General features: G+C 60.0%; 8 protein-coding genes across 8 annotated transcripts; 3 read left to right on the top strand and 5 right to left on the bottom strand.

The window, feature by feature from the left end:
* Positions 1-18: 18 nt before the first annotated feature.
* SPRG_01367 (hypothetical protein) lies at positions 19-654 on the bottom strand. Its single transcript, XM_012339587.1, has 3 exons — positions 448-654; positions 230-402; positions 19-182 (listed from the first exon to the last, which is right to left on the bottom strand). The coding sequence occupies exons 1-3, from the start codon at positions 649-651 to the stop codon at positions 113-115; spliced, it is 447 nt and encodes a 148-aa protein (XP_012194977.1). The 5' UTR covers positions 652-654; the 3' UTR covers positions 19-112.
* A 495-nt stretch (positions 655-1,149) lies between these two features.
* SPRG_01366 (hypothetical protein) lies at positions 1,150-4,935 on the top strand. Its single transcript, XM_012339586.1, has 12 exons — positions 1,150-1,541; positions 1,598-1,640; positions 1,688-2,174; positions 2,282-2,563; positions 2,602-3,061; positions 3,108-3,640; positions 3,701-3,817; positions 3,874-4,026; positions 4,081-4,405; positions 4,451-4,562; positions 4,605-4,689; positions 4,735-4,935. The coding sequence occupies exons 1-12, from the start codon at positions 1,196-1,198 to the stop codon at positions 4,876-4,878; spliced, it is 3,087 nt and encodes a 1,028-aa protein (XP_012194976.1). The 5' UTR covers positions 1,150-1,195; the 3' UTR covers positions 4,879-4,935.
* A 35-nt stretch (positions 4,936-4,970) lies between these two features.
* On the bottom strand, positions 4,971-5,772 carry SPRG_01365 (hypothetical protein; the record flags this gene model as incomplete). Its single annotated transcript, XM_012339585.1, has 6 exons — positions 4,971-5,117; positions 5,162-5,225; positions 5,277-5,330; positions 5,378-5,481; positions 5,527-5,679; positions 5,725-5,772. The coding sequence occupies 6 exons, from the start codon at positions 5,770-5,772 to the stop codon at positions 4,971-4,973; spliced, it is 570 nt and encodes a 189-aa protein (XP_012194975.1).
* Positions 5,773-5,827: 55 nt separating this feature from the next.
* On the bottom strand, positions 5,828-9,922 carry SPRG_01364 (hypothetical protein; the record flags this gene model as incomplete). Its single annotated transcript, XM_012339584.1, has 5 exons — positions 9,506-9,922; positions 6,898-9,459; positions 6,773-6,848; positions 6,442-6,722; positions 5,828-6,389 (listed from the first exon to the last, which is right to left on the bottom strand). Exons 2-5 carry the CDS (start codon positions 9,063-9,065, stop codon positions 5,828-5,830), a joined length of 3,087 nt encoding a protein of 1,028 aa, XP_012194974.1. The 5' UTR covers positions 9,066-9,459; positions 9,506-9,922.
* A 46-nt stretch (positions 9,923-9,968) lies between these two features.
* SPRG_01363 (hypothetical protein) lies at positions 9,969-13,146 on the bottom strand (the record flags this gene model as incomplete). Its single annotated transcript, XM_012339583.1, has 6 exons — positions 9,969-10,016; positions 10,054-11,467; positions 11,517-11,672; positions 11,717-12,012; positions 12,126-12,234; positions 12,281-13,146. The coding sequence occupies 6 exons, from the start codon at positions 13,144-13,146 to the stop codon at positions 9,969-9,971; spliced, it is 2,889 nt and encodes a 962-aa protein (XP_012194973.1).
* A 231-nt stretch (positions 13,147-13,377) lies between these two features.
* On the top strand, positions 13,378-17,759 carry SPRG_01362 (hypothetical protein). The gene is made up of 13 exons (XM_012339582.1): positions 13,378-13,696; positions 13,744-13,899; positions 13,952-14,104; positions 14,158-14,292; positions 14,347-15,018; positions 15,132-15,346; positions 15,407-15,614; positions 15,669-16,115; positions 16,165-16,409; positions 16,464-16,793; positions 16,839-17,151; positions 17,205-17,263; positions 17,316-17,759. Exons 1-13 carry the CDS (start codon positions 13,394-13,396, stop codon positions 17,704-17,706), a joined length of 3,627 nt encoding a protein of 1,208 aa, XP_012194972.1. The 5' UTR covers positions 13,378-13,393; the 3' UTR covers positions 17,707-17,759.
* A 774-nt stretch (positions 17,760-18,533) lies between these two features.
* On the top strand, positions 18,534-19,311 carry SPRG_01361 (hypothetical protein). The gene has a single exon (XM_012339581.1). The coding sequence runs from the start codon at positions 18,561-18,563 to the stop codon at positions 19,194-19,196; it is 636 nt and encodes a 211-aa protein (XP_012194971.1). The 5' UTR covers positions 18,534-18,560; the 3' UTR covers positions 19,197-19,311.
* Positions 19,312-20,135: 824 nt separating this feature from the next.
* Positions 20,136-20,804, bottom strand: SPRG_01360 (hypothetical protein; the record flags this gene model as incomplete). Its single annotated transcript, XM_012339580.1, has 2 exons — positions 20,136-20,183; positions 20,241-20,804. The coding sequence occupies 2 exons, from the start codon at positions 20,802-20,804 to the stop codon at positions 20,136-20,138; spliced, it is 612 nt and encodes a 203-aa protein (XP_012194970.1).
* Positions 20,805-22,908: the final 2,104 nt, after the last annotated feature.

Raw genomic sequence — 22,908 nt, 5'->3', positions numbered from 1 at the left:
CGCTTATCCGGAATGAAACCCCACACCAAAATACACACAACAAAAAGCACGCGTGACGGGCACATTCGCGTTCGAGGGCATGAGCGTGCGTACAGCGTGCCACGTCATGCGTCTACGAAGTCTTCCAATGCGTTATCTCGAGAATGTTGTCGTCGAGGTCGCTGAAGAAGAGCGACAACTGCCTATGGCGATGTGTATAGATGGACAGGATGTCTCGGCGCGGACGTACCGGCCATAGTCTTCGAACTGCACATGGGCGTTCGTGCCATGCGCCGCCAAGTCGCTCGACAAGGACGCCTTGATGGTCGCAAAGTCGTTGGCGTCCTTGCAGGTCATGGCGAAATGCGCTCCGTTGTGGTCTCGGATCTGCGTTTGGCCGGCTGCGAGCGGCAAGAGCGCCACCTATTAGTACTGGTATGTATTCGTGGCAGCGTCGTCGTCGGTCACCTGCGCCGAGCCAATCTGGAGAAAGGCCGGGTCGACGCCAAAGTTGGGGTCGTCCTTGTAGAGGTGGCGAGCCCCCAAGACGCGCTCGTAAAACGTGATGGATTTGCGCACGTCCTTGCAGACAATGCACACGTGGTCCAGCGACGGCGGCGCATGGGCAAACACGCTCCGCGTCACCGACGAGAACGCGCGGCTGGCTCGCATGCTACCAAACAAAATGGAATGGTCACTGCAAAACACACACCATTTACACACACATGTGTGTTTTTTACAATGGACGTGAAAAATACGTGGCGCCACACAGGACGCCACCTGGACGACGCAATGCGAATGGGCCCATCGAAGGCCAAGGCGCTGTGGTCTCGTCGATCCTGACTTGGAGTTTTCATCAATCCAAGCTCTACCCAAGTATCCAAGTATCCAAGTATCCAAGTATCCAATACAGCCACCCCAACACATTGCATGCAAACGGTGCTTCTATGGACACCAGCAGTCTCTCTATGTCTGAGAGTCAAGGACGGCGCAAGCTCCCACACCGGGTGTGCCACGTTTGGCGCGTTCCATAAGGCCTACGGGGTAGCTCGATGATAGGAGCGGCTCGATGTCACGAGATGGTCTCTGCTGCCTTGACGATGGTCGGACGTGGTTTCTGAAACGGACGGGTGGCGCCTTTTTTTGGGAAAGGCGGTTCAGTCCGAGAATAGCCCGCCGTCGCGCGAGAGGTCCAGTGGTCGTTGTTGAACGGACGATGTTGTCGCACAAGAGCTCGTCCAAGGCGCCGCCCGGCGCGATGCGCAAGCGCAAGCTCGAGTCGTCGACGAGCCGCCGGCAGTCGATCCAGCGCATGGTGTCTGTCACCGTCTCCAACCAGCTCGAGCAGATTCGCGACCCGCGGGCGCGCGGCATCTTTTTCCTCTTCCGCGACTCGGGCGAGTCGATCCGCGATTACACGCTCCGCACACTGGAGCAGTCGAACGCCGGCAGCACGCTCGACGGCTCCATGATCCTCCTCAGTCTCATCTGGGTCGGCATCTACATTAGCGTCAATCGCGACGGACCACGACCTCTCCTCGACAGCACGACCCAGTCCGACAGTACGCTCGATCCCAACTTGTCTAGTTCACCGTGTTGACTCGAACGCGCCTCATAGTCATCAAGGTCGGCTATGCGCTCGGCGTCATCTTCCTCTGCGAGTACGTTTTGTGATTGTCAATGATGTGCTTTTGCGACGTGCTGCTAGTTATATGCTGCGGCTGTACGCGTCCCCGCTGCGAGGCAACCACTTTAGCAGCTTCTTCTCCATGGTCGACTTTGTCTCGTTCGTGCCGATGGTCATCGAACTCGCGCTTGGCAACGACATTCTCTCGCGCTGGGCCGACGACCCGACGCGGCGCCAGCTCGTGTCGATCCTCCAAGTCACCAAGACCGTCCGCATCCTGCGCTCGTACCGCATCCTCAAGTACATCAAGTCGACGGTGACGCGGCAAATCACGGCAACCGTCCTCACCGTCATTTGCATCATTGTTGCGATGGCTGGGATGCTTCAGATTCTGGACCAATGCGCGGCGCAGTGCCCGACCGTGTGCCAGTCCATGCTCGTGCAGACGTGCATGGACCCGACGGCAGAGCGGGCGCCCGAGACGCTTGCGTGTCTCGAGCTCAACGACAAGTTTTACTGCTGCACGTGCCAAAACCTCGGGTTCTTTGACTGGGTCTATTTCGTCGTGGTACGGTTGCCTGTGTTGTCTGCAATTTTGCGATTTTTTCGATTTTTTCGAATTTTGCAAAAGTTGCAACTTACAACTTGGATGGCATGTGAACGCATCTATGGTAGGTGTCGATTTCGACGCTCGGGTACGGCGACATTGCGCCGCGCAGCCGGTTCGGCCGCCTGGCCACGTCGCTCATGATCATGCTCACGTTCGTGCTCGTACCGATTCAAGTCAACAAGTTGATTGCGACGATCTCGTCCCACTCGGGGTACACGAATTCGTACAAAGAGTACCGGACGCACACGCACGGGATCATTACCGCGGGTGGCGAAGTCAGCGCGGGGGCGCTCAACAACTTTTTACGGCAATTTTTCCACCCCGACAACCCCAACTGGAACGAAAAGGTACATTCTCGTTTGCGACCCACGCTGAATATGCACAGATTGTCATCTTGCACCCGTCGGCTCCGACGAGCGAAGTGAAAAAGATCGTGCACCAGTACGAGCCCCGCGTCCAGTACATTGTCGGCTCGGCCATGAACGAGCTCGACCTCGAGCGCGCGATGATCAGCCGCGCGTCGATTTGCTACGTCATGATCAACAAGCACTCGCATCGGTCGTCCAACGAAGACCAGTCAAGTACGCTGCTGACTGCTGCGTTCCGTGGCTCGAACGCCAAGATTCCCATCTACTCGCAAGTGTACTCGTCCCAGAACATGGGCCACTGCACGCTCTCGGGGGCGTCCGGCGTCGTCTGCATCGAGCGCCTCAAGCTCGGCGTTGTGGGTCTCAACTGCTCCATCATGGGCCTCTCGACGCTCCTCTCGAACCTCCTCGATACGGTCTCGCCCAACGTCGAGTTTCTGTACCCGTCCGAGTCGTGGGAAGCGGCGTATTTGCGCGGTTCGCGTCTACACGCGCTCGCACTTGTCTCATGTTTTGGAGCTAGGCTACATCCACGAGATTTACAAGGTCGACCTCCCGCGCACGTTTTCCGGGCTCACATACGGCGAACTCATCTTGTTTCTCTTTGGGACGATCCAAGTGATCCCGATCGCGATGCTGACCGACCAAGGCGCGCGGATCATGCCCATGGACTTTAAAATCGGCACGACCGCCGACCCGACGATTTGTTGCACGCTCTACGTGCTCGCGGCCGGCATCTCGGTCGCGGACCGCATCGCAGAGTACCCGCTCGAGCAAATCCGCGAGTTCCGCCAAACGCTGCGCAAGCAAGAGCGGTACATGGCCGAGCGCGCCGCCAACCGCCAGCGCACCGAAGCCGTGATCGTGGCGCCGGCGCCCGAGGCGCCCACGCAGGACGACGCCGTGCCCAGCACGGCGGACGCGGAGCCGTCTGTCACGACGGAGAAGCCCGACGTCGTCGCTAACCTCAAGGTGCAAGGCTTTGCCGCCATGCGCAAAACGATCCATGGCGTCAAGCACGCGTTTGAAAAGTCGTCACCGTACAAGGATTTCCTGGTGGGCTTGTCCATCCGATCGATTGGGTAGCGCAGCCGATGGAGACATGGCTTTTTGTAGGACAAGCCACTGCCCGACGTGCTCAGCGGCCACGTGGTCGTTGTCGGGCTGCCGCTCTCACTGCACGACCTCATCACGCCGTTGCGCCAGCACATTGTCGAGACGTCCACCGTGCAGGTACATATGTTTTGACTGCAAGCCGTCGACACGCATCTTATTCTATATGGACATAGCCGATTGTCTTTATCTCGTCGTTTGGAATGACGGAAGCGCACTTTCTGACGATTCCGGACCCCGAGGGCATCTACTTTTTCCAAGGCTCCCCGCTGAGCTCGTTCGATCTCGAGCGCATTCACATTGGCAGCGCCGCGGCCATCATCATTCTCGTATTTCTTGAACTGGATATGGACACAAATGTCATCTTTAATGAACCAAACTAGGCCTCGACGTCGTCCAAGCGCCGCTACGTGGACGAAAACATGGTGGACGCGGACGCGATCACGACGGTGCGCTACATCATCGAGGCGTGCGGGTCCGCGACGCCCAACCTCATCGTGGAGCTCGTCAAAGCCACGAACGTCAAGTTTATGAGCTTCATCGTCAAGCGGCCGCCGCGCCGCGGTCGCCGACAGAGCGACGGCCGCCACTACCGGACGTTTGGCTCCGTCGCGCTCAAGTACGCCAACACGAACGGCCTCGATGCGACCAAGAACAGCGACCAGAAGATCGACATTGAACACATTTGCGAGCCGTCGTACGCCTCGGGTATCAACGCGAATATGTCGCAACATAATTGAATGGACAACGTAGGACGCGTGTATGTCAGTGGCATGATCGACTCGCTCATGAGCGAGTGCTACCAAAAACCCAACATTACATCGGTCGTCAACCTGCTCATGTTTGGGTCCCCCGAAGACGACGAGTACGATTGTTTCAATGTATCAAGAGAGCCAAACAATTGTAGGTGCCAACGGCTCTTTCAAGTCAAAGTGCCCGCACTGCTCGTCGGGAAAGAGTTTGCCGAGTGCTTTCGCAAGTGCCTCAAACTTGTAAGTCGCCTCTTTCTAGAGCCTCGGAACACTATATGCGTGTAGAACCTCATTTGCATCGGGTGCCTCCACCTTGCGTCCGACAAGTCACCGTCGTACGTGCACACGAACCCGCCGGGCACGATGAAGATCGTCGCCACCGACTTGCTCTATCTGGTCGGCAAGCCGTGCGCCGAACTGCCCCTGTAGAAAAGGCACCCAAGCCCCATGTTATGGACTAACTTATACCAATATATATTCTGCCCTATACAGAGGTCACATTGCGTCAGCCCCCTTGGGTTTTAACAGGATACGCGCAGAACGACGTCAGCGCGAGCTGCGAAGAGAGCCGGGTCCGAGCGTTGGTACAGAGCAACGTAATTGGCGTAGCCGTCTTGGAGGGCAACGTGCTCTTTCGCGGCTTCATACTGCATCGCGGCCACCCATACCTACGCCGTGGTGTCCATGCGGTCCAGTACCCTCAAGTCTTTACCGTCACATACAGACTCCGCACAAGGGCGTACACGGCGCACGCTTGGCGAAACGGACTTGTGGCGCTAAGCACCAAACAAATCTCGTTCGACTCGTATCTTGACAGCAGTTTGTACCAGTTGTCGGAGGCCGTCGCACACCCTTCCAGTGCCAGCATGCCGTCGTCCGGGCTAATGACATTTTTATCCATCAGCTTCGACTCCGCGTCGGAGCGTACCAGAGACGCGAGCCGCAGCAGCACAGCGTCGCACCGAGACCAAGCATGGTCGCCAGAAGGGCAATGGCGACAAGCCCAAGCTGCACCAGACAGAGCCCGCCGATCTACGTAAAAGTGTTGTGGCCTCTTCTCCAGCCGATGCAACGCACCACGATGGCGAGGTGCTGGCGCGGGCGGTGTGTCGAGTACATCGCTGCAAGTGTCGTGGTTGCCACAAGAGGCGGTATGCCCCAGCCGGCGGCGCTCGCAGACGTGGTGCGATGCCCCACGTAGAGGTCACCGGCCGAGAGCAAAAGGATGAGCTAGGCAACGATGTGAGACACTTGGCGCTGACGAGGCGAGCGTACGAGGAGCGATGTCCCGAGGACCTTGTGGCGCTGCGACGTGGCTGTCATTGTTTTACGAAATGAACTCGAAGGGAAAGGCGCCTCTATTTTCTACAAACTGCTTTTACGGGGACGGGGCCGCGACGCTGGCATCCATGACGACCGAGAGCTTGAGCTTCTTTTGTCGGAGGAGCGTGTGGGGGTTGCGTAGCTTGACGATCGGGCAGTTGGTGACGGCGCCAACATGCGGCTTGACCTGGAAGACGCGGTAGATCGTGTACTGCGAGCCGTGCGCGGCGGCAAAGTCGAGCTCCTGGACACTCATCTCGAACGAGAGCTTGTCGAACGTGCTCGTGGCTTTGACTTCAATGTACTCGCGGCCGCCGCTCGCGTTATTGATGCAGAGGTCGTACGGCAAGCCCGTTTCCTCGTCGGCGTTGACCCACTCGACGCTTGCCCCGAGCGATGCGTACAGGACCTCGTAGACGTACGCCTCGCCCGCGCGTCCGATCGCCATGCGCATCTCGTCCGTGAGCTGCAGTGGGCGCGGATGGTACGCTTGTGGCGCGTGCGGCATCTCGACTTGGAAGATGGCACCTTGCCGGGGCCGCTTGCTTGGCGCTTCGAGCGCTTGCGGGTTGGCCCAGTCGTGCTTGCGCTTGAGCGTCTTCGCGCCAGGCAGCTCGCTACATCATGCGAGGAGGACGTGACTCGCTAGCATACCGAGGCTGCATCTACCTCCAGAGCGGCGGCGGCACGGCCGACTCGGGCTGCATGCTCCGTACAAAGAGAGCGTTGGCCACCGACGACGCGAGCTCGGACGACGGACCATACACGTGGTTGGCCAGCGTTGTAAACACCACATATTCGTTCAACGGCTCTTCGACGTAGAGGCGGTGGCCATGCAAAAACGACGCGTGCCGCTCCTTGTGCACGGCCGTGCCTCCAATGGCATACTCGACAACGAGCGACGAGACGAGCGAGCAGCGCAGGCGTCCCAGCAAAGTCGCCCACGTCTCCTATGACCATTTACACGATGGGCCTTTGGCGATCGCGCAACAAGTATTACCATCGTCGCAGGGGGCAGCGCCGCGCGATCGACTTGCCGCGCAATGTAGTCGCGAAGACCGTCTTCGTCCGGCACCCTAGTCGGCCGCGTGAAGCTCGCATCCATTATAGCACAGAACATCGTACGTCAGGTCGCAGTCCACGTGCGTCGTGTAGGCGAGCGTCGGCATGCCTTGGGCGACCAAGTAGTCGCGGAGCGAGATGTCGTACGGTAGCGCCAGCAGCGATGGATGCGGCAGCGACAATGGCAACGGCGCGTCATCGCCTCCGAGCACGTGCGCGTCAGCAAGGACAACATACGTGTCGGCTTGGGTCGGAAACATCGCATATGGCGGCGACGCGGGCCACGCGACGTTGTGGTCGTTGAAGAGCTGGAGGACGTCGAGGACGAGCGCGTGCTTGGTGCTCTCGCGCACGGTTCCGTTGGCGCAGACAGCGGCGACGCGCGCACACCACTCGGTCGGCGCCGACACGATCGCATTCTCGAGGTTGTGGGTTGGCCACGCCTGCACGAGCGCTTCGAACGGCGCGTTGACAGGAGACGCAACGTCGACGAGCGGCGCACGTAGCGAAAGCGCTTCAAACCACGACGGGATGCCTTTCGTCCAGTACGCACCGGCGCCAAACGTGACCATGTCGCCGGTCGTGGCTTGCACAAACGGAATCGCATCCAGCGTTGTCTTGAACGGCAGCGCGTCTTGCCAATGGGCGGCCAAGAACGCCAAGTGCGGGCGCGTGTCCTCGACGCTGGACGAAAGCGCGGCGAGCACGTTGGCCATCGTCGGGTGCGTGGGCACGCCGAGGCGCAGAAAAAGATCCTTGAGCGTCTTGGGGTACACCGAGGCGAGTGCGAAGAGGCCTGGAAGCACCGGCTCCGGCATCTTCCACACACACTGCGCCAAGGTGCGTCGGTTTCCGTCGCCCGCCAACACAAGCGGCGCCGCGGCAAACGCGTCACGCACACGCGCGACGTCCGCGTCCGAGAGGTCCCGAAGCAGCGTCTGCAAGTGCTGCAAGATGACGAGGCCATCGGCGGTCGACGTCGACGGCGACTGCAGCAGCTGCACGAGATCGTCGCAGGACAATCCGTGGTGCATCTGCAGCGCGGCGATTAGCGCCGTGTTGGTCACGTCGACGACGACGGCAGACACGTGCGAACGCAGGCGACGCGGCAGCGTTGGCGCACAGATATACGCGTCTTTCGGTCGCACGAGCGTCACGACCGACGCTCGCTGCACGGGCACCCACGCGTGGGCCGTCAACGTCGCGACCGCCGCGTGCAGCAATGGCGCATGCGTCACCCGCCACGACTGGTCGAGAAACGCAAGCAGCGCCGTGGCGACGGGGACACTTGGCGTGGCTGCCGCGTACGCGACGATCGCGTCCAAGCCGGGCACGACGCCGGCGTCGAGGCTCAAGAGCACGGGCACGTGCAACACGTTCGAGAAGAAAGCGGCCGCCTTCTCGCCGTACGTCGCCGGGTCTACGACCGAGAAGGCGTCAAACACCGTCGCGTCCGGCAGATGCGGGTTGAGAAGGTACAGCTGGGCCGAGAGCGGCACGAGATGCCCTCGCGTTGTGCGTACAAAGACGCTCTCCTTGATCGCCGACACGACATTCGACGCGAGTGGTTCGTGCGCCGTCGCGTAGGTCGCGAGGAGAAAGGCCAGGACTGCGTGCTGGTCCTCGTGGTTCTTGCTCGCGGCCTTGGCGCGCGGCAAGACGTGGTGCAAGAGCACGTCCGTGGTGCTCATCGGCTTGACGCCAATGAGCAGCGCGAACGCCCGCGCGATCGGTGTCGCTTGCAGCTGCTCGCAGACGCTTGGCGCCAAGAGCTGGATCTCGGAGGCAAACGGCATCGTCGTCGGCACGACGTCCGTGGGCAAAAAGACATTTGACGCTGGCGTTGCGAGCGTCGTGGTGTCGCCCGCCACCGCCAGTGGCAGAAGACGCACGTGCTGGATCTGGGCAGCGACCGCCGTCGTCGAGCGTTCGCGGTGCGCGAGGCGCGCCAGTTGCACGAAGAGGCGGCCGTGGCTCGCGATGGACAGCAGCGAGTTGGTCGATTTCGCAATGTGCACCAGATGCGCGCTGCTCAGCGCTTGGATGCCGAGCGTGCGCTTCATCTCGGGCGAGAGCCATGCGCTGAACGACGGGTGCAGATAGTCCTTCTCGCAGACGTCGCGGAGGACCTTGTCGCACGGCGTCGGCGCGTCGTCGCCAAAGAGGTCGAGCGCATCGAGCACCGACGTCGGGTGCACCCAGCGGCCGGCTGTGTTTTGCACGATCGGCATCGACTGCAGTCGGACGCCAATGTCTTGGGCGAGCACGTGGAACGGCGGCTGGACCTCGTGGAGCAGCGGCAGAAGCCGGATCAAGTGCGGGTGGCTTTGGACAACGTCGAGGAAGGCGTGCACGAAGAGCGACGGGAACTCGAGGAGGAGCCATTGGTTCCACGACGAGTCGAGCACGGCCTCGCGCGACGACGGCACTTCAAAGTCGGCTTGCAGAATGCACCGAAAGCCGTAGCTCTGCAGCGGCAAGTAGGCAAACACCGACTGCAGCGGGTGCGATGCGACGCTCTCGTCCGTGATGGGAAACGCGACTTGGAGCAGCGTCGAAGTGCCTTCAAGCACGTGCTCGCGGAGGTTGCTTGTAGGCACGACGACCGCGCGCTCGGCCACATACCTAGTCAATCATCATCGCGACGGTCGAAAGAAGGCAGAGGACGTACCATTGCTGGGACGCCGTCTCGCTTGTGTGCAGCGTCACAAGGTGCGGCGACGTCCACGTCTTCTTGTAGCACACGCGCGTCGAGAGCACGTGGTTGGTGAGCTCGAGCGACTGCAGCTGCCGTAAGAGAGCAAAATGGACGGCTGAATGTGCTCGAGGAGGGCGCACGTCGACGGCAGTTGCGCCTTGGCCTGCGCGTGCAGCGGAAAGTGCATCGTGGTGCCGCTGTCGGGAAACGCCGGTGCGTCGATCCAGTAGGGCAAAATGTAGCTCACGTGGTCTAATGCAGCACGATTCATCATGATGGGATGCTCCGAGAGGGATGTCGACGATGCGACAAGGCGATCGATGCGAGCCATTGCGTCCCAACAAAGATAGACACTATCTTCATGTCGTGCGGCAGCGCGGTCAAGGCACGAGCCAGCACCGGACGCCGGATGCACTTTGGACAACGCTCCAAGCAATCACGGGGCCAGCAAGCACAAGTCGCTGCCGCCGCCCGCGGCCGCCGTCTCGACATGTATCAATCTTTCAAACAAGATGGGGTACCTGGCCCGAGGTCGTGCTGGGGTTGGCGTCGAAGCGCAGGTGGAACCCATTGCTGTGGATCTCGGGCGCGTGCGTGACCGTAAAGACCGACTTGAAGCCAATGCCTTTTTGGCCAATGAACCCGGTTGCGCTCGCTTTCGTCGACGCGCCGACGTCACAGAGCGCGCGGACGTGCGGCGGCTGGAACCCCACTTCGTTGCAGAAGAACGTGATCGCATCCTCGGTGACGACAAAGCTCGCGACGGGCGAGACGCCATGAGCGTACGTGTTGTCGTCGGCGTTCTGGATGAGCTCGAGCACAAAGTGCGTCGACGCGGCGTAGAGTTCTTCGCTGAGGCGCTTGAGCGCGCGCTCGAGGCGCTGGTGCTGGCGCTGCAGAAACGCTTGCGTCTCGGGCGTCACGGGCAGCCCGATACCGAAATTGTCGCGTCGGATGCTCTCGACGAGCGACCGGCACGCGTCGACGTCGACGGCCGCCGGTGCAACGGTGGTCGTCGTCGGCACCAAAGCGACGGTCGCGACCGTAGGTGTCGCGACGGCAGTCGACTCGACACTCGGTACCGGCGTCGACGGCACGGACGATGCCAATGACGGCAAGGCGGCAAAGCTGCCGCTCGACAGGAACACGTCGAGGTGCGCTTGCCACTGCGGCACGGACGCCGTCACCCCAAGGTGCGCCAACCGCAGCTGGTCGGTCCAGTGGGTCGCTGCCCGCCAGAGCTGGTCGGGCATGTTGAGCACGACGGTCGAGAGACTCTTGAGCACGTGCGGGCCGAGATGCGGGACGAGGTCGATTGGGAGTCGGCGAAGCGCAGCTAAGCCCACGTCGACCGGCGATGGCACTTGCTCGAGCACGGATACGATCGCGGCTTCAAGCAGCGGCCACGGACACGCCTCGCGCATCGAGACAAACATCGAAGTGACGTGGACGGCAATGTCATCGCCCGTATTCGCGGTCACTGCAATGGACGCCGGCGTCGACGTGGCACTGAGCTTGATAAACGCACCGCTGCGCAGTTTGAGGAGCGGGACGTGCGGCACGTGGTGCTGGAAAAAGGGCAGAAAGGGCCCATGCTCGTACGCAAAATGCAGCGACCAGCCAAGCGCCGACTCGATATCGACCAAGCACGGGAGGGCTTTAAGCGCCGCAACAATTTCGGCGATCGGTCGTTGGAGCGTCGGCGGTGTCGGCGCCGCTGCGAGCAGCGGGTGCGTAAAGAGCAACGTTGTCGGCGGCGCCTGCGTGGACGCAAGCGCGGCTGCCGGCACCGACGACAAGTGCAACTCGGCGGCGACAGCGGCCTCGACAAGCGACACTGTGGGCGCTGATGGCGGCGAGGCAAAGTCGTGCTGGGCGACGCGGCACTGGTACACAAGCGACTCGACTTGGGGCAGAAGCGTGCGGGGACACCCTCTACGGCTTTGCTTCAGGCATGGAAACGAGGCACAACAGACGAGCGTACCGATTTGCTACGGGCAGTCGCAGGGGAGGCGATGCCTCCTCGTGCGTTGCGGCCGCAAGCAGCGACGGCAGTTGCAACTCGACTTCAATCGCACGCAGACGAGCCAGAACGTCGACATCGTCGTCGTCGTCGTCGCGAAAGCCTGCTGCAGCTTGGCTCGTAGTGTCGTTAACGTTGCTGCATCGACGACCGCTGGCTACACGACCACAGTGCCGTGATGCAAGGACGATGGGTAGGTGATGCGTACCGCAGGCGGGCTCGACGCCAGCAATGGCACCGGCGGCGGCACCGGCATGACCATGGAGGTCTTATTGGTCTCGTTGTCACTTCCCCCGTCGCCGTCGTCATCACTGCCGTCGCCGTCGTCGTCGTCGTCCATGACGTGGCATTTGCAGGTACACGCGCACGAGCATGCGTCCTTGCCGACGCAGCAGCACTTGCACTCCTCATCGTCGTTGTCGTCGTTGGCTGCGGCTTCGCGTTCTCGGCCCTTGTGCTACGCCAAAATGCACTCGATGAAACCACGCAAAATCACGAAACATCACGAAACATCACGAAACATCACGAAACATCACGAAAAAATCACGAAAAAACAGCACAGACTCGTACCACGGAATCGAGCTTGTCGGTGTCGAGCAGCACGCGTGCTTTGGCCATGATGCTGCAGAGCACCCACGAGACCGTGGCGGACCGGGACTTCTCCATTTTTTGCGCACGACTTTGGCGCGCAATTTGGTGTCCATGGCCGCGATCGTCGACGCGACGTTTTGGGCAAGCGCGACCGGTACCGCGCAATCTCCTGGTCGAGCTCGGCGTCGAGGCGCGTGATCGTCGTCAGAAGCGACGACGCGACACGCGCACTCACGTTGGCCTTCTGGTTGCCCTCGGGCAGCGCGACGTTCTGGGCGATGAGCGCATCGCCAATGGCCTTTTCCCGGTTCTCGGCGCTGAACTTGGTCTTGGTGATCTCAAAAACGCGGTCCGTGATGTCTTTTCGGAAATCGTTTTCGAGGTTCCGGAGCTCCTTGCGCTCTTCGTTGTACATGCGGCGCATGAGCTCGATGGACCGGCCCATGTTGGCGACGGTAACGCCGAGGGTCCCAACCGGATGCTTCATGGTCGCGGCCATGTAGGCGAGGAAGGCGGTCGGGTCCTGCGTCTGTCGGTTGAGCACGAAGCGAAAGTCACGCAGATGCAGGAGCACGTCTTTGGTCGAGAGCGACGCGATCGGCGGCGGGCCCTGCACGTGGAAGTGGTAGGCCACGGCCGGCGACAGGCCAAAGCACGTGCCAAGCCCCAGCGCGTCAAAGGTCGCCACTTGGTGCAGCTCGAGGAAGCCGGCTTCGGCGTCGTGGACCGTCGAGATGGCGCGCGACGTGACGTAGATCCCGACAAAGTCCCACAGCGAGGCTTCGAGGTCGAGCACTTGGCGGATCGCGGGCACAGCGAACGGCGCACCGAGGTTGAGCTCGGCAAACGACATGACGTTGAAGCGCAGGCAGAGCGCGTCGAGGAGGTCCTTGGACGAGAGGAAGCTCGGCGGGCCATGCGATCGCTCCCGGCGGATGGCTTCGACCTCGGCCTCGACCTGCCATAGCAGCGAGCTCGGTGGATACCGTGGTTGTTGCATGATCCGGGCCAAATTGAAAGTGGCCAGTGATTGGCCAAAAGGACTGGTAACGCTTTTGCACCAATGAAACCGCGGGATTCCTCCAAAAGCCTAGGCATTGGCCTAAAGTCGTGAGCGGATGGTAAATTGTCCAATCAAAACCGAGCGATTCAACCGTAGGCTGCACAACCGCCGGATACGAGGCGATATCCGGATATCCCACCGGCTTGGGTCCATTGTTGCAGGTTGCACCTTGGCGCGGACCAGCATGGACGAGGAGCATGCGTCCCTCCCGCGGCCGTCGATCGCGTCGCTGGAGCATGCGAGCCTGCGCTACCTCCTCGACGTCGTGCCCAAGCTCGTGCAGGACGCGCCCGCGTCGGTGAAGGACGAGGTCGGCGCGCTCCTGCTGGACCGCGTGCGCGCCGAGACCGAGCCGGAAGATGGCGTGAACCAGCTGCTGCGCCTCATGGGCATCTATCTGCACTCGAGCGAAGCCATCACGGAGGCCATCGTCGAGCTGCTCTATGGGTCGTGCTACCGCGTCGTGCTCATCCACCACCTGCCACAGGTTGCCATCATACATGTCATCGCCGCGACGCTCACATGCGGTGGTAGCTCACGTACCAGTCGCCAAAGTGCATTAACCTCGTGCTCCAAGCGTACAAGGACCTCCTCGAGAGCGACAGCGCGCTCCTCGTCCCGCTTCTCGGGTCGCTTGTCGACATGCCGCTCTCGCCATCGCAGCAGAACGACATAGTGCTGCTCGCGCACGTAGGCTCTACATGCCCTTCCCACGCGCCATCGTAGCGATGCACCTGTATAGACGATGCTCGACAGCGTCGACGAGACGGACGTTCCGTCGGTCATCCGCAGTCTCCTCGCGCTCCTGACGCCGACGACGGCCGCGGCGACACTGAGCCGGATTCGCCAGCAAGCGACGAGCCTGTCGCTGCCGCATCTGCACCTCGTCCTCGACGTACTTCATATTGTCGTTGCTACTTCTTGGCGCAGCCCATTCTGCTGGCGTAGGTCATGTCCGGACAGCTCTACAGCGGGTCGGTCGTCCTCAAGTACACGCTTCGCTCGATTCGCACCGCCGACGACCTCGATCGCCTCGACGGTCTCTGGCTCCTAACGCTTCTCCAGCGGTCGTCCGAGCACACAGTACCCCATCTTTCTCGTCGTCCCCAACTCTATTAACTCTATGGCATTCCGTAGACGGTGTGGAAGTGCCTCCTGCACATGCACAAGAAGATTTCGCTGGCATGGCTCCTCTCGCTGCAGCAGGTCGTGGCATCGCATGTCTTTGCCTCGTACCAAGCCAGCTACGTCCAGCTCTGTTCGCTGCTCTTCGACGTTGCGTTTCACAAGCAAACGACGCTAGCACTCGGCACGACGCTCATCTCGCACGCGATCCAGAGTCTCACGGCGCTCTTGCGCGAGAGCATCGACGTCCAAAGCGTGCTGCAGCTCCTTTTGCACCTCGTCGGGCGGTCGCACACGTGGAACACGACGCAGCGCGACGGGCTTCGTCGCCACATGGCCGTCACGGCCGCCGTCGGCATCGCGGACGCCCTTCCGTCGCTGCGCGCGTACTACGGCCACTTGGTGTTGGACACGATCCACGTTGTGAGTGCGACCAAAGGCGACAACACGGCGCTGCTCGACCCGCTCTGCTTTGCCGTCGTCCAGCTCGTGCCGACGGACCCGTCGCTGTACACGCTGCTGGTGATGACGATTCAAAAACACATCTTGCAGCAGGCGTCGCCGCTCCAGCTCACGTCGATCTTGCTCGCGGCCCACTTGACGTACGCCAACGTGGTCACGCCCACGGACCGGCGCACGATCACAGCGTGGATGCTGCGTCTCCTCGCCTACGCCCCGCTCTCGGTACGTCCCACACAAGGCCAATCCAATAGTCTCGACGTTCGGCACGTCGGGACAGATTATTCTGGACAAGACTCGGAACCTATTGGTAACATTTCAAACTGACGTCGGGCTAGGTCGTGCCCGGGGTCGCTACGTACCTCTGCGCGCACGTGGATGCGTCGCTGGCCGAGACGCACGTTTTGCCCGCGCTCCGGCGCCGGCGCGTGCTCACGTCGACGCGAGAGCTCTCGCTAGTGGCCTATTTTCAACACCACGCCGGCGCTCCCTGCAGTGAAAGCACGGCCGCGCTCGCCGAACTCGTGCGCTGCCTCGTCGCCTACGCCCCGCCGTACGCTTCTTTCATTGTAGCACACATGGTGGCGTCTCCACTCACATTGGGATCGAATAGCGCGCTCCTCGACGACGTCTTGTCGCAGCCCCTCGTCAGCGCGTGGCCAGACGAATTTGGGCCCCAAGAGTCGTTGGCATCCATGTTCCAGGCGGCCATTTACGTCGGCGTCACGCTTCTCAACAGTTTGTTTGCGGCCGGTCGGCGCGATGCCGTACTTGATCGTCTGTGGGACCAAGTCGTGGGGTACTTTGACCAGCACACACAGGTACAGGATCCCGTCTCTCCTCAATGCAACGTACGATGCAATCGGGGATATTAGACCGCCCATGAAAAGACGTCGTTGAGCTACTTGCGGCTCTTGGACGACGCGGTGGTGTGTTATTTCCTGACGCAGTTGCCGCCGACCGAATCGACGCCACCCTCGCTTGGCCAAGCGCGCTGCATTCGCTTGCTCTACCATGGCCTCGTGGACCGCGACGCGCCGCAGCCGCCGCACTGGCGTCTCTACGGCACGTACATGAACGCGCTCAGGTCGCATCTCGCACTCGACGTGCCATGGACCGCCTACATCACCGCCCTCACAGCGGCAACGACAACAGCCGAGTCGGTCGCCGAGACGCTTCTGCAGGTGTATGCCATCCTCGGGGCACTCCTCGCCGCCGATCGGGACGCTCTTCTATTTGCATGTGCCGAGCGCGACATGCCACTCTGGGAGGCCGCCGACGCCTTCTACAACTTTGTATCGACCAACCTCCTTCAACTGCAGGTAAAATATCCTCGTATCCGATCACAAGGTACTCATCGCATAATGCCAGGACGCTCAAGTGCTCTGTGCAGCCCTCGACGTGCTCGTCCTCGTGTGCAAACCTGCACCGTTGATGCTGCAAGACGTCGCGCAGCTCGGCAAGACGCTGCTTTCGACTGTCTACCCGCACGCCAACGTCGAATGGAGTGCGTGGAAAGGCTACTTGGCGCTCTCCCCGACGCCTCTGGCGGTCACGTGGCTTGACCATAGCTCGTTTCTGAAGAGCTATGCGCCAACGCACGCGTCGTCTTCCTTGTACGTCCTCATCGCTGTGGTCCTTCTTGATCGGGTTGAAGACGTCGTTCCTAGGTATTATTTACACCACTGCTACGCCACGGTGTTTGCCCTCTCGCCGCACCCGCTGCCATTTCTATCGTGGACCGCCGACGTGCTTACGACCATGGTCACCGACGACGTCGACGTCGCGCCAGGTCTGCGCACGTGCACGCGCGCGAGCTTTCCGCAGCTCTTTACGTCGTTTTGGCTCAGTTTGCTCTCGATGGCGACGCACCCGACCTTGGCCCCGACGCCGACGAGAGACCCGTACCACCGGATCACGGGCTACCTGCACGTGCTCTCGAAAGCCATTGCGCTCGCCCATATCGGCGACCTCTACAGCTCGGAGCTGGCCCGCAAAACGTACGACTTTGCTCCATTTGTTTCGCTAAGAATCGCGTTGCGTAGCGTCCCGCTGCTCGTGCGCGCGTGTCAGTTTCTCTGCGAGCGCGTCGTCGTCGTCGTCGACAAGTGCCTCCAATGGCGTCTCTCATCGCCCGAGATCGCGGCCGACAAGAGCCTCTTGGCGCCACTGTGCCACCATGTGCTTTTGGTGCTGGACGCGATGGAGCGCTACGTGCAGTACATCCAAGCGCTCATGGTCGTGCACATGAAGACGGTCATGGAGCACGCGAAAGGCACGACAAAGCTCTCGACGCTCGCCAAGACGAAGAAGGGACCGCCTGTCTGGACCATGCTCCACCGCATTCCTCAAGTCAAGGTACACTATTGGTGCGTGTTTCTCGACCTACTATGATGCTGCTGTTGTTGTAGCAACTGCCGCAACTCAAGCGCTGGATCCACCGGGCCAAGGCGTCCTTGAGCCTCACCATGTAGCAGTCCCTTTGTCAATGTACCGCCTCGTGACCATTGGAACGGTGGTAGGCACCGGGAGCAAATTCCTTCGCTGGACGACGAGGCACCCGATGCCGACGCGACAGTCGCTCCCGACGAGAGCGATGGCATCCGCCGGACGCCGCCGCACGATGCTGCGTACCGGTGGCAGAAGCAAGCCCGGAAGGACCAACACGTGGCTTGGGTCAGCAGCGACGAAGACGAAGCCAAGGATGAAGACGAGGCCGCCGACGAGGGCGATTTGTGGTCGGGCGACGAAGCCGAGAGCGGGTTCCACGCTGCGGTCGCAAGCACCAAGTCGGTGCGACACGACATTGAGGCGCTACAGACGCCGATGAAGCTGCGGCTCCACGAGAACGCGACTCTTGGCTTTGCCTCGGTCGTGATCGACTTCAAGACCAAGCGCACGACCCGCTTGTAGCTGCTACCTGTAGCGTCGGCGATGTAATAGGACGACCCTTGCCTACCTTTAACACGTCGCGAGTACGTGGCGCGGTGTCGCGCTTGGGCTTCTTTTGCACGCGCAACTTCAACCTGCGACCACTTGCGCATGTCCGCTGTCCCAACTGCCTTGTCCATATCACGATGTTGAAGTAGCCACTCGGTCCACGGCGTGGCTAGACGCACGCCATTTGCAAGTGGACCCGCAGCTGCCATCACCAGCTGGCAACGGACACGAGCTCCGTCCACGTCCGTGGTGTGTTGCTCCTTGTTCGAGAGGCATTCTCGTTGGAACGCAACCACTCTTGTCCATCCAAGTCACTGAATCTTGCTCGTCTCTGACACACACACACACGTACGTGGCCTCGTCGCTGTGCAACTTGACGCCGTAATGGGCTGGTGACACGTGCGTTTTTTTTACTTGAAAAAATGGCACGTCGCTCGGTCCTCAGGTGACGAGGGTCGAGCTTCCTGGAGCGGTTCGGGGGCCGGATGGCGTCGGTGGGTCGAGGTACAATATTGTAGCCCGTGGAGGCGGAGGGATTCTATGACCCAACCGGTCAGCAATGGGTATACAAGGGCGCGTCGTGCGGTCGCGCTTTTGTGTCCCGGCGGTCAGTGGCGTGCGCATAGCCTTGCCGGCGGGTCCCACGCGGGCGACGTGCCGTCCGATTCCACGCACGCGGCGCGTGTGATTGGCGGATCGCCATCCGGATGGCGGGAATGGACCAATGGGAACATTCGAACCGGGACGCTGGTTTGCGCGCAGAAAGACAGCCGGATTATTTGGATTGGATTGGATTTTTCACTTTGCTTTTCCGCTCGAGAGACGCGATGGCCCCGATCGTCATCCACACGCGCTTCGACGCCCCGACGATGGCGACCACAACGGAGAGTAGTGCGCTCAAGACGCCGAGCCTCGATGCGTGGTACGACAAGGTGGTCACCAGCGCGCTGCATGGGCGCGGCGGGCCCGAGGCCCACTACACGTTCCCGACGCCGCAGTTCCTCGGGCTCCACGAGTCGAGCTTGACGGCGATTGAACTCTGCCTCAGCACGGACCATGTCGACCCGCGCTTGCCATTGCACTTGGCCATCTTTGAAGGCAACTTGGCGCTGGTCAAGACGCTCTTGTCGCGCCGCCCGGAGCTGCTCAGCGCCGACGCGCTCTACTGCGCCGCGTACTGGGGCGAACTCAACCTTGTCAAGTACCTCGTTCGCGTCGAGCACACGCCGGCCGCGACTGCCCTCGCCGCGCTCAAGGGCCATACCTCGGTGGTCGAGTTTCTCATCGACGTGCGCCGCGTCACCTTTGACGAGATGCTATTGGCCAAAGCGAGCGTGCCGCTCTTGCGCTTTGTGATTGACGACCACTTTTTCGCGTCCGACGGCGTCTACGCGGTGCAGACGTGGGCCAAGCAGAAGAAACTGCACAGCGTCCTCGCGCTCTTCGACTACGTGGGCGTCTGATACGCATTCGTTTGCTCTATTTAACCCTTGCTGCTTTCCCACCGATCCTCCTCCTCCTATCTATGTAAAATGCGACGCTGCGTCGCTAAATTAAACCTGTAAGTTCTTTTCTGTGAGTGCTGCTGTCGATGGCTTCGAGGCAAGAGGGCGGCTGCGAATGTACCGGTACGCCGGCATGAACCAGACGCCAGAACCTTGAAGCGCACGTTGAAGCTACGTTGGGGGGCAACTTCAAGATACCGTATTATCCAGTGCAATAGTAAAATGCAGGTCAGCTACTACTTGACGTTGGTGTGCGCAGATTTTGGTATTCAGTGAAAAAAGGGAGAGCAACGAAGGCGTGAGCTCGCGGACATGTATCCGTTATCTTGTCCGACTTGGCGTGGATGTGGTCACCGACTGTAAGCGCATTTCGGGCAGGAGCTCGAGGTCGAATTCGTCACCGTTGTTGGAACGTTGATTCCGCTCGCCAGCAATATCACGCACATGTCGCTCATGGGGCAGAGTTAGCACGTTCGAGCGTAAGCACAACACGTGACTGTCCAGGAAGCCACCCTATCGAGTAGTCGAGCGTCTCAATAAGAGCTGCAGCGTTCGAATGCAAGAGGGGCTTACGGAGGGTCCAAATCACGCCACCAGGTCAAACTTCGAGGAATCAAGTATCATATTGCGCGGATTTTGGTCGAAACATGCGCGAGGCCTCAAAACGGCCGAAAAAGGCGCGGAAACGCAGCGAGCCGGATTTTAGGCCCCCAAAAAGTTGTCGCGGGGTCGGGGGAGGGTAATTACGGGCAATTTCCGCGCATTTTTCCACCGTTTTAGCCGTTTTTGGCCCCGCACATTTTTCCACCGAAATCCGCGCAAGTTTAGATCGCACCCATGGGTCGCACCCAAACTTTGAGTATTTTATTCATCTATACCAATCATTCTATTTCGTCGTTAGTCCATATACGTCTCGTCGTAGAGCATCGTGAGGTACTTGTCGGGCTGGGCGGGGCACCACATGCTCGTGCCAGCGATCGAACACCGCTTCAGAGGAAACACCCACTCGCGCGGGATGTTGAAATACCATGTATCGGGGCAGTACTTGCACGTGTACCAGCAGCCCGACTGGACGGGCCCGAGCATCTCGACCGTCCCGTTCACAATCGCATCGGCCGACGGCATGAGCAGCTCGCCGATCGTGCCGTTCGAGCTCGAGAACGTCGCGTTCGCCGGCTGCTGCGACGGCAAGAACTCAAAGACGTCCGTGTACAGCCCCGTGTGCTTGTCGACAAACCGTCCTGGAAGATACCAGTACGGGCCGTCCCGGTACAGCGGACTGTCGCGAAGGAAGAGCTCGTAGCGCGGCAAGAGCGTCGAGAGATTTGTGTGCCGCAGCTCGTTCATCGAGGCTTGCGTCAAGCCAATGTCGGCGTCGACGTCGTGGGGAATGATGTCGCCGCCGCGGACTGCGCCGAGGAGCGTGCCGCTGTCGAGCCAGTACTCGATACCGTGGTGCTCCAACGCCCGAGTGATTTCGAGCAGCATGGTTCGAATGCGGGCGCGGCGCTCTGAGACGGGGTAGCACTCGGTCTTGTTGACGTAATCTTCGACCAAGTGCTCCATGACGAGTACGGCGCAGTCGACCTTGCGGTTGGGGTCATGCGGGTAGATGCTGCCTCGGTTGTCCGTGACGAGAGGCACAGGCGTAGGCGACGTCGTCGGTGGCAGCGTCGGAGCAGCGTGCACAAGGTTTTGCTGTAAGACGACGATGTGTGGTTTCGCACGATGCAATGCGATCAACTGCAGATCACGCATCATCCAGAGGACAGAGACGACGATGAGCAGTCCCACGAGCCGGACACACCATTGTCGCCCCATACTTGTACGAGCAATACGACAAGAGTTGTCTGAAGGAGCCTGCGTTTGCCTCTTTTAAAGGCTCGCCAAGCCCAAAATACGCAATGGACCCACGGATTGAGAGGATTTTCGATCGTTGGCAACGCTGGCTGTGTGGGTGGTGTGATAGCTGTAGCACCGGGCAAGCCCAAAGGACCTTGGTCGCATTGACCTTGGTGGGAACGAATGCATGCACGCCTTCTGTAGCTCATTGTAGTACTTGCAACGGGGTACCTAAATCGACGGCTCTTCCCTTGTGTGCACCACCCGAATAAGGCAGTGCAACTAAAAGTGGTTATATATGGTTATATATGGTATCTGCCATGTTTAATTGCGCAGCTCGTAGCGCACGCTGCAGGCCTCGCACGTCCATGCGGCATAGCTTGTTGTGTCCTGCAAATCCCCATCTATCGTTCGACCAAGCAAATGCGACTTTGAATTCCGATCGCATTTCGGTCCCGCGAGCGACCTCGCGTAGTGGGGTTGGTTGCACGTGACATCTGATTGGCCAATTTATATAATTTTTTGTCCAATCGAAACGTTCAAATACAAGGCTCGGATACCACCAAGCACTTGGCTCTCGTTGCGTTGTGGCTAACGTCCACAGAGGCCCCTGCGGTACTATTTAGTGTTGAGACTGTGCTTGAGCCAACGAAAAGTTTGAGGCAGCCTCGTATTATCTTATCGCATGTGCTCGACTATTCTGTGACGTCAAACTAAATCTGCTTGTAGATGGTTTGGGGCGTCATGATCTCGACAAGCGGCGGCGTCGACGCTTCCGATGTGGACGGCGCCGTCCACTTGAGCTGCGCAAGAAGGGCGGCCGCAAAGATCCCAATGTTAAGGGAAAACATCGCATCGCTCACGTCCGTGAGGCCCGCATCGCGCGACACCACCGCGTTGACCTCTGTCGGCGGGTAGATCATATGAACGTGTTTCGACGGGTACTAGTAGATCATATTGTACATAATCATATGTGACGCGAGCAGCATGCGCGAGCCCGCAAAGGGCGAGGCAAAGATGAGCGGCAAGTGGCATCCGATGCAGGCAAATCCAACGGGCACGGCAGTTATGAGACCAATGACGTGGGCCGTGAGAAGACCTGTATTAAGGTCACGCTGGTGGACAGCTTCGTCAAAACGTGTTCAATTTCAATTTGGAGCACTAGCCTCGCTCCCCTAGTCCAGATCCATCGATTTTAGTGCTATTTACAATGTTAGCTTTCAATTATTCCAGGCGTATTATTATCGGCCTCCAAGCCAGCCCCAAATTTTGTACTGGTACGTCTTTAGATGACGTGCACCATAACTCGCAGAGTTATAATAGTGATTCGTTCGCGATGTGACATTACGGCTTACACATAAACAGACAGTGAACCTATGCGCCGATAGTCGGTAGCGATTTCACACTCGGTCGTCCGTCGCTTCCAGTACTTGCACATCACGCTAAACCAGTAATGCAGGCGTATCGAGCAGTGCGAGGAGACACATTTTTTGCATCGAGTCACCGAGTACAGATATCGTCAACCAACAACATCAAGATGAAAGAATGCAGGGACTATACCAAACTATCACTATTTTACACGCGGTGACGACAAAGTGCCGCGGCCGCGACCTCGGCCCACACGTGATACCGAACGACAAGTGGCTCGGCTGGCTCGCTACGACGGTCGACGCCTTCACGTGCGGCCCGGTGCCAAGCCCGACTCCCAAGCCGCCATGGCTGGTTCGACTCCACAAGGTCACCAAGCCGTTGACCCAGACGACGCCCGCCGAAGCCCGCCGACGTCGTGCCCCGCCAAGGACGCGCTTGCAGCTACCGACCAGTCACC

Source organism: Saprolegnia parasitica (genome assembly GCF_000151545.1).
Source record: "Saprolegnia parasitica CBS 223.65 unplaced genomic scaffold supercont2.3, whole genome shotgun sequence".
NCBI lineage: Eukaryota > Oomycota > Saprolegniomycetes > Saprolegniales > Saprolegniaceae > Saprolegnia > Saprolegnia parasitica.
Note: the sequence above shows the minus strand (reverse complement) of the source record. Positions and strands in the feature narration are given on the sequence as shown.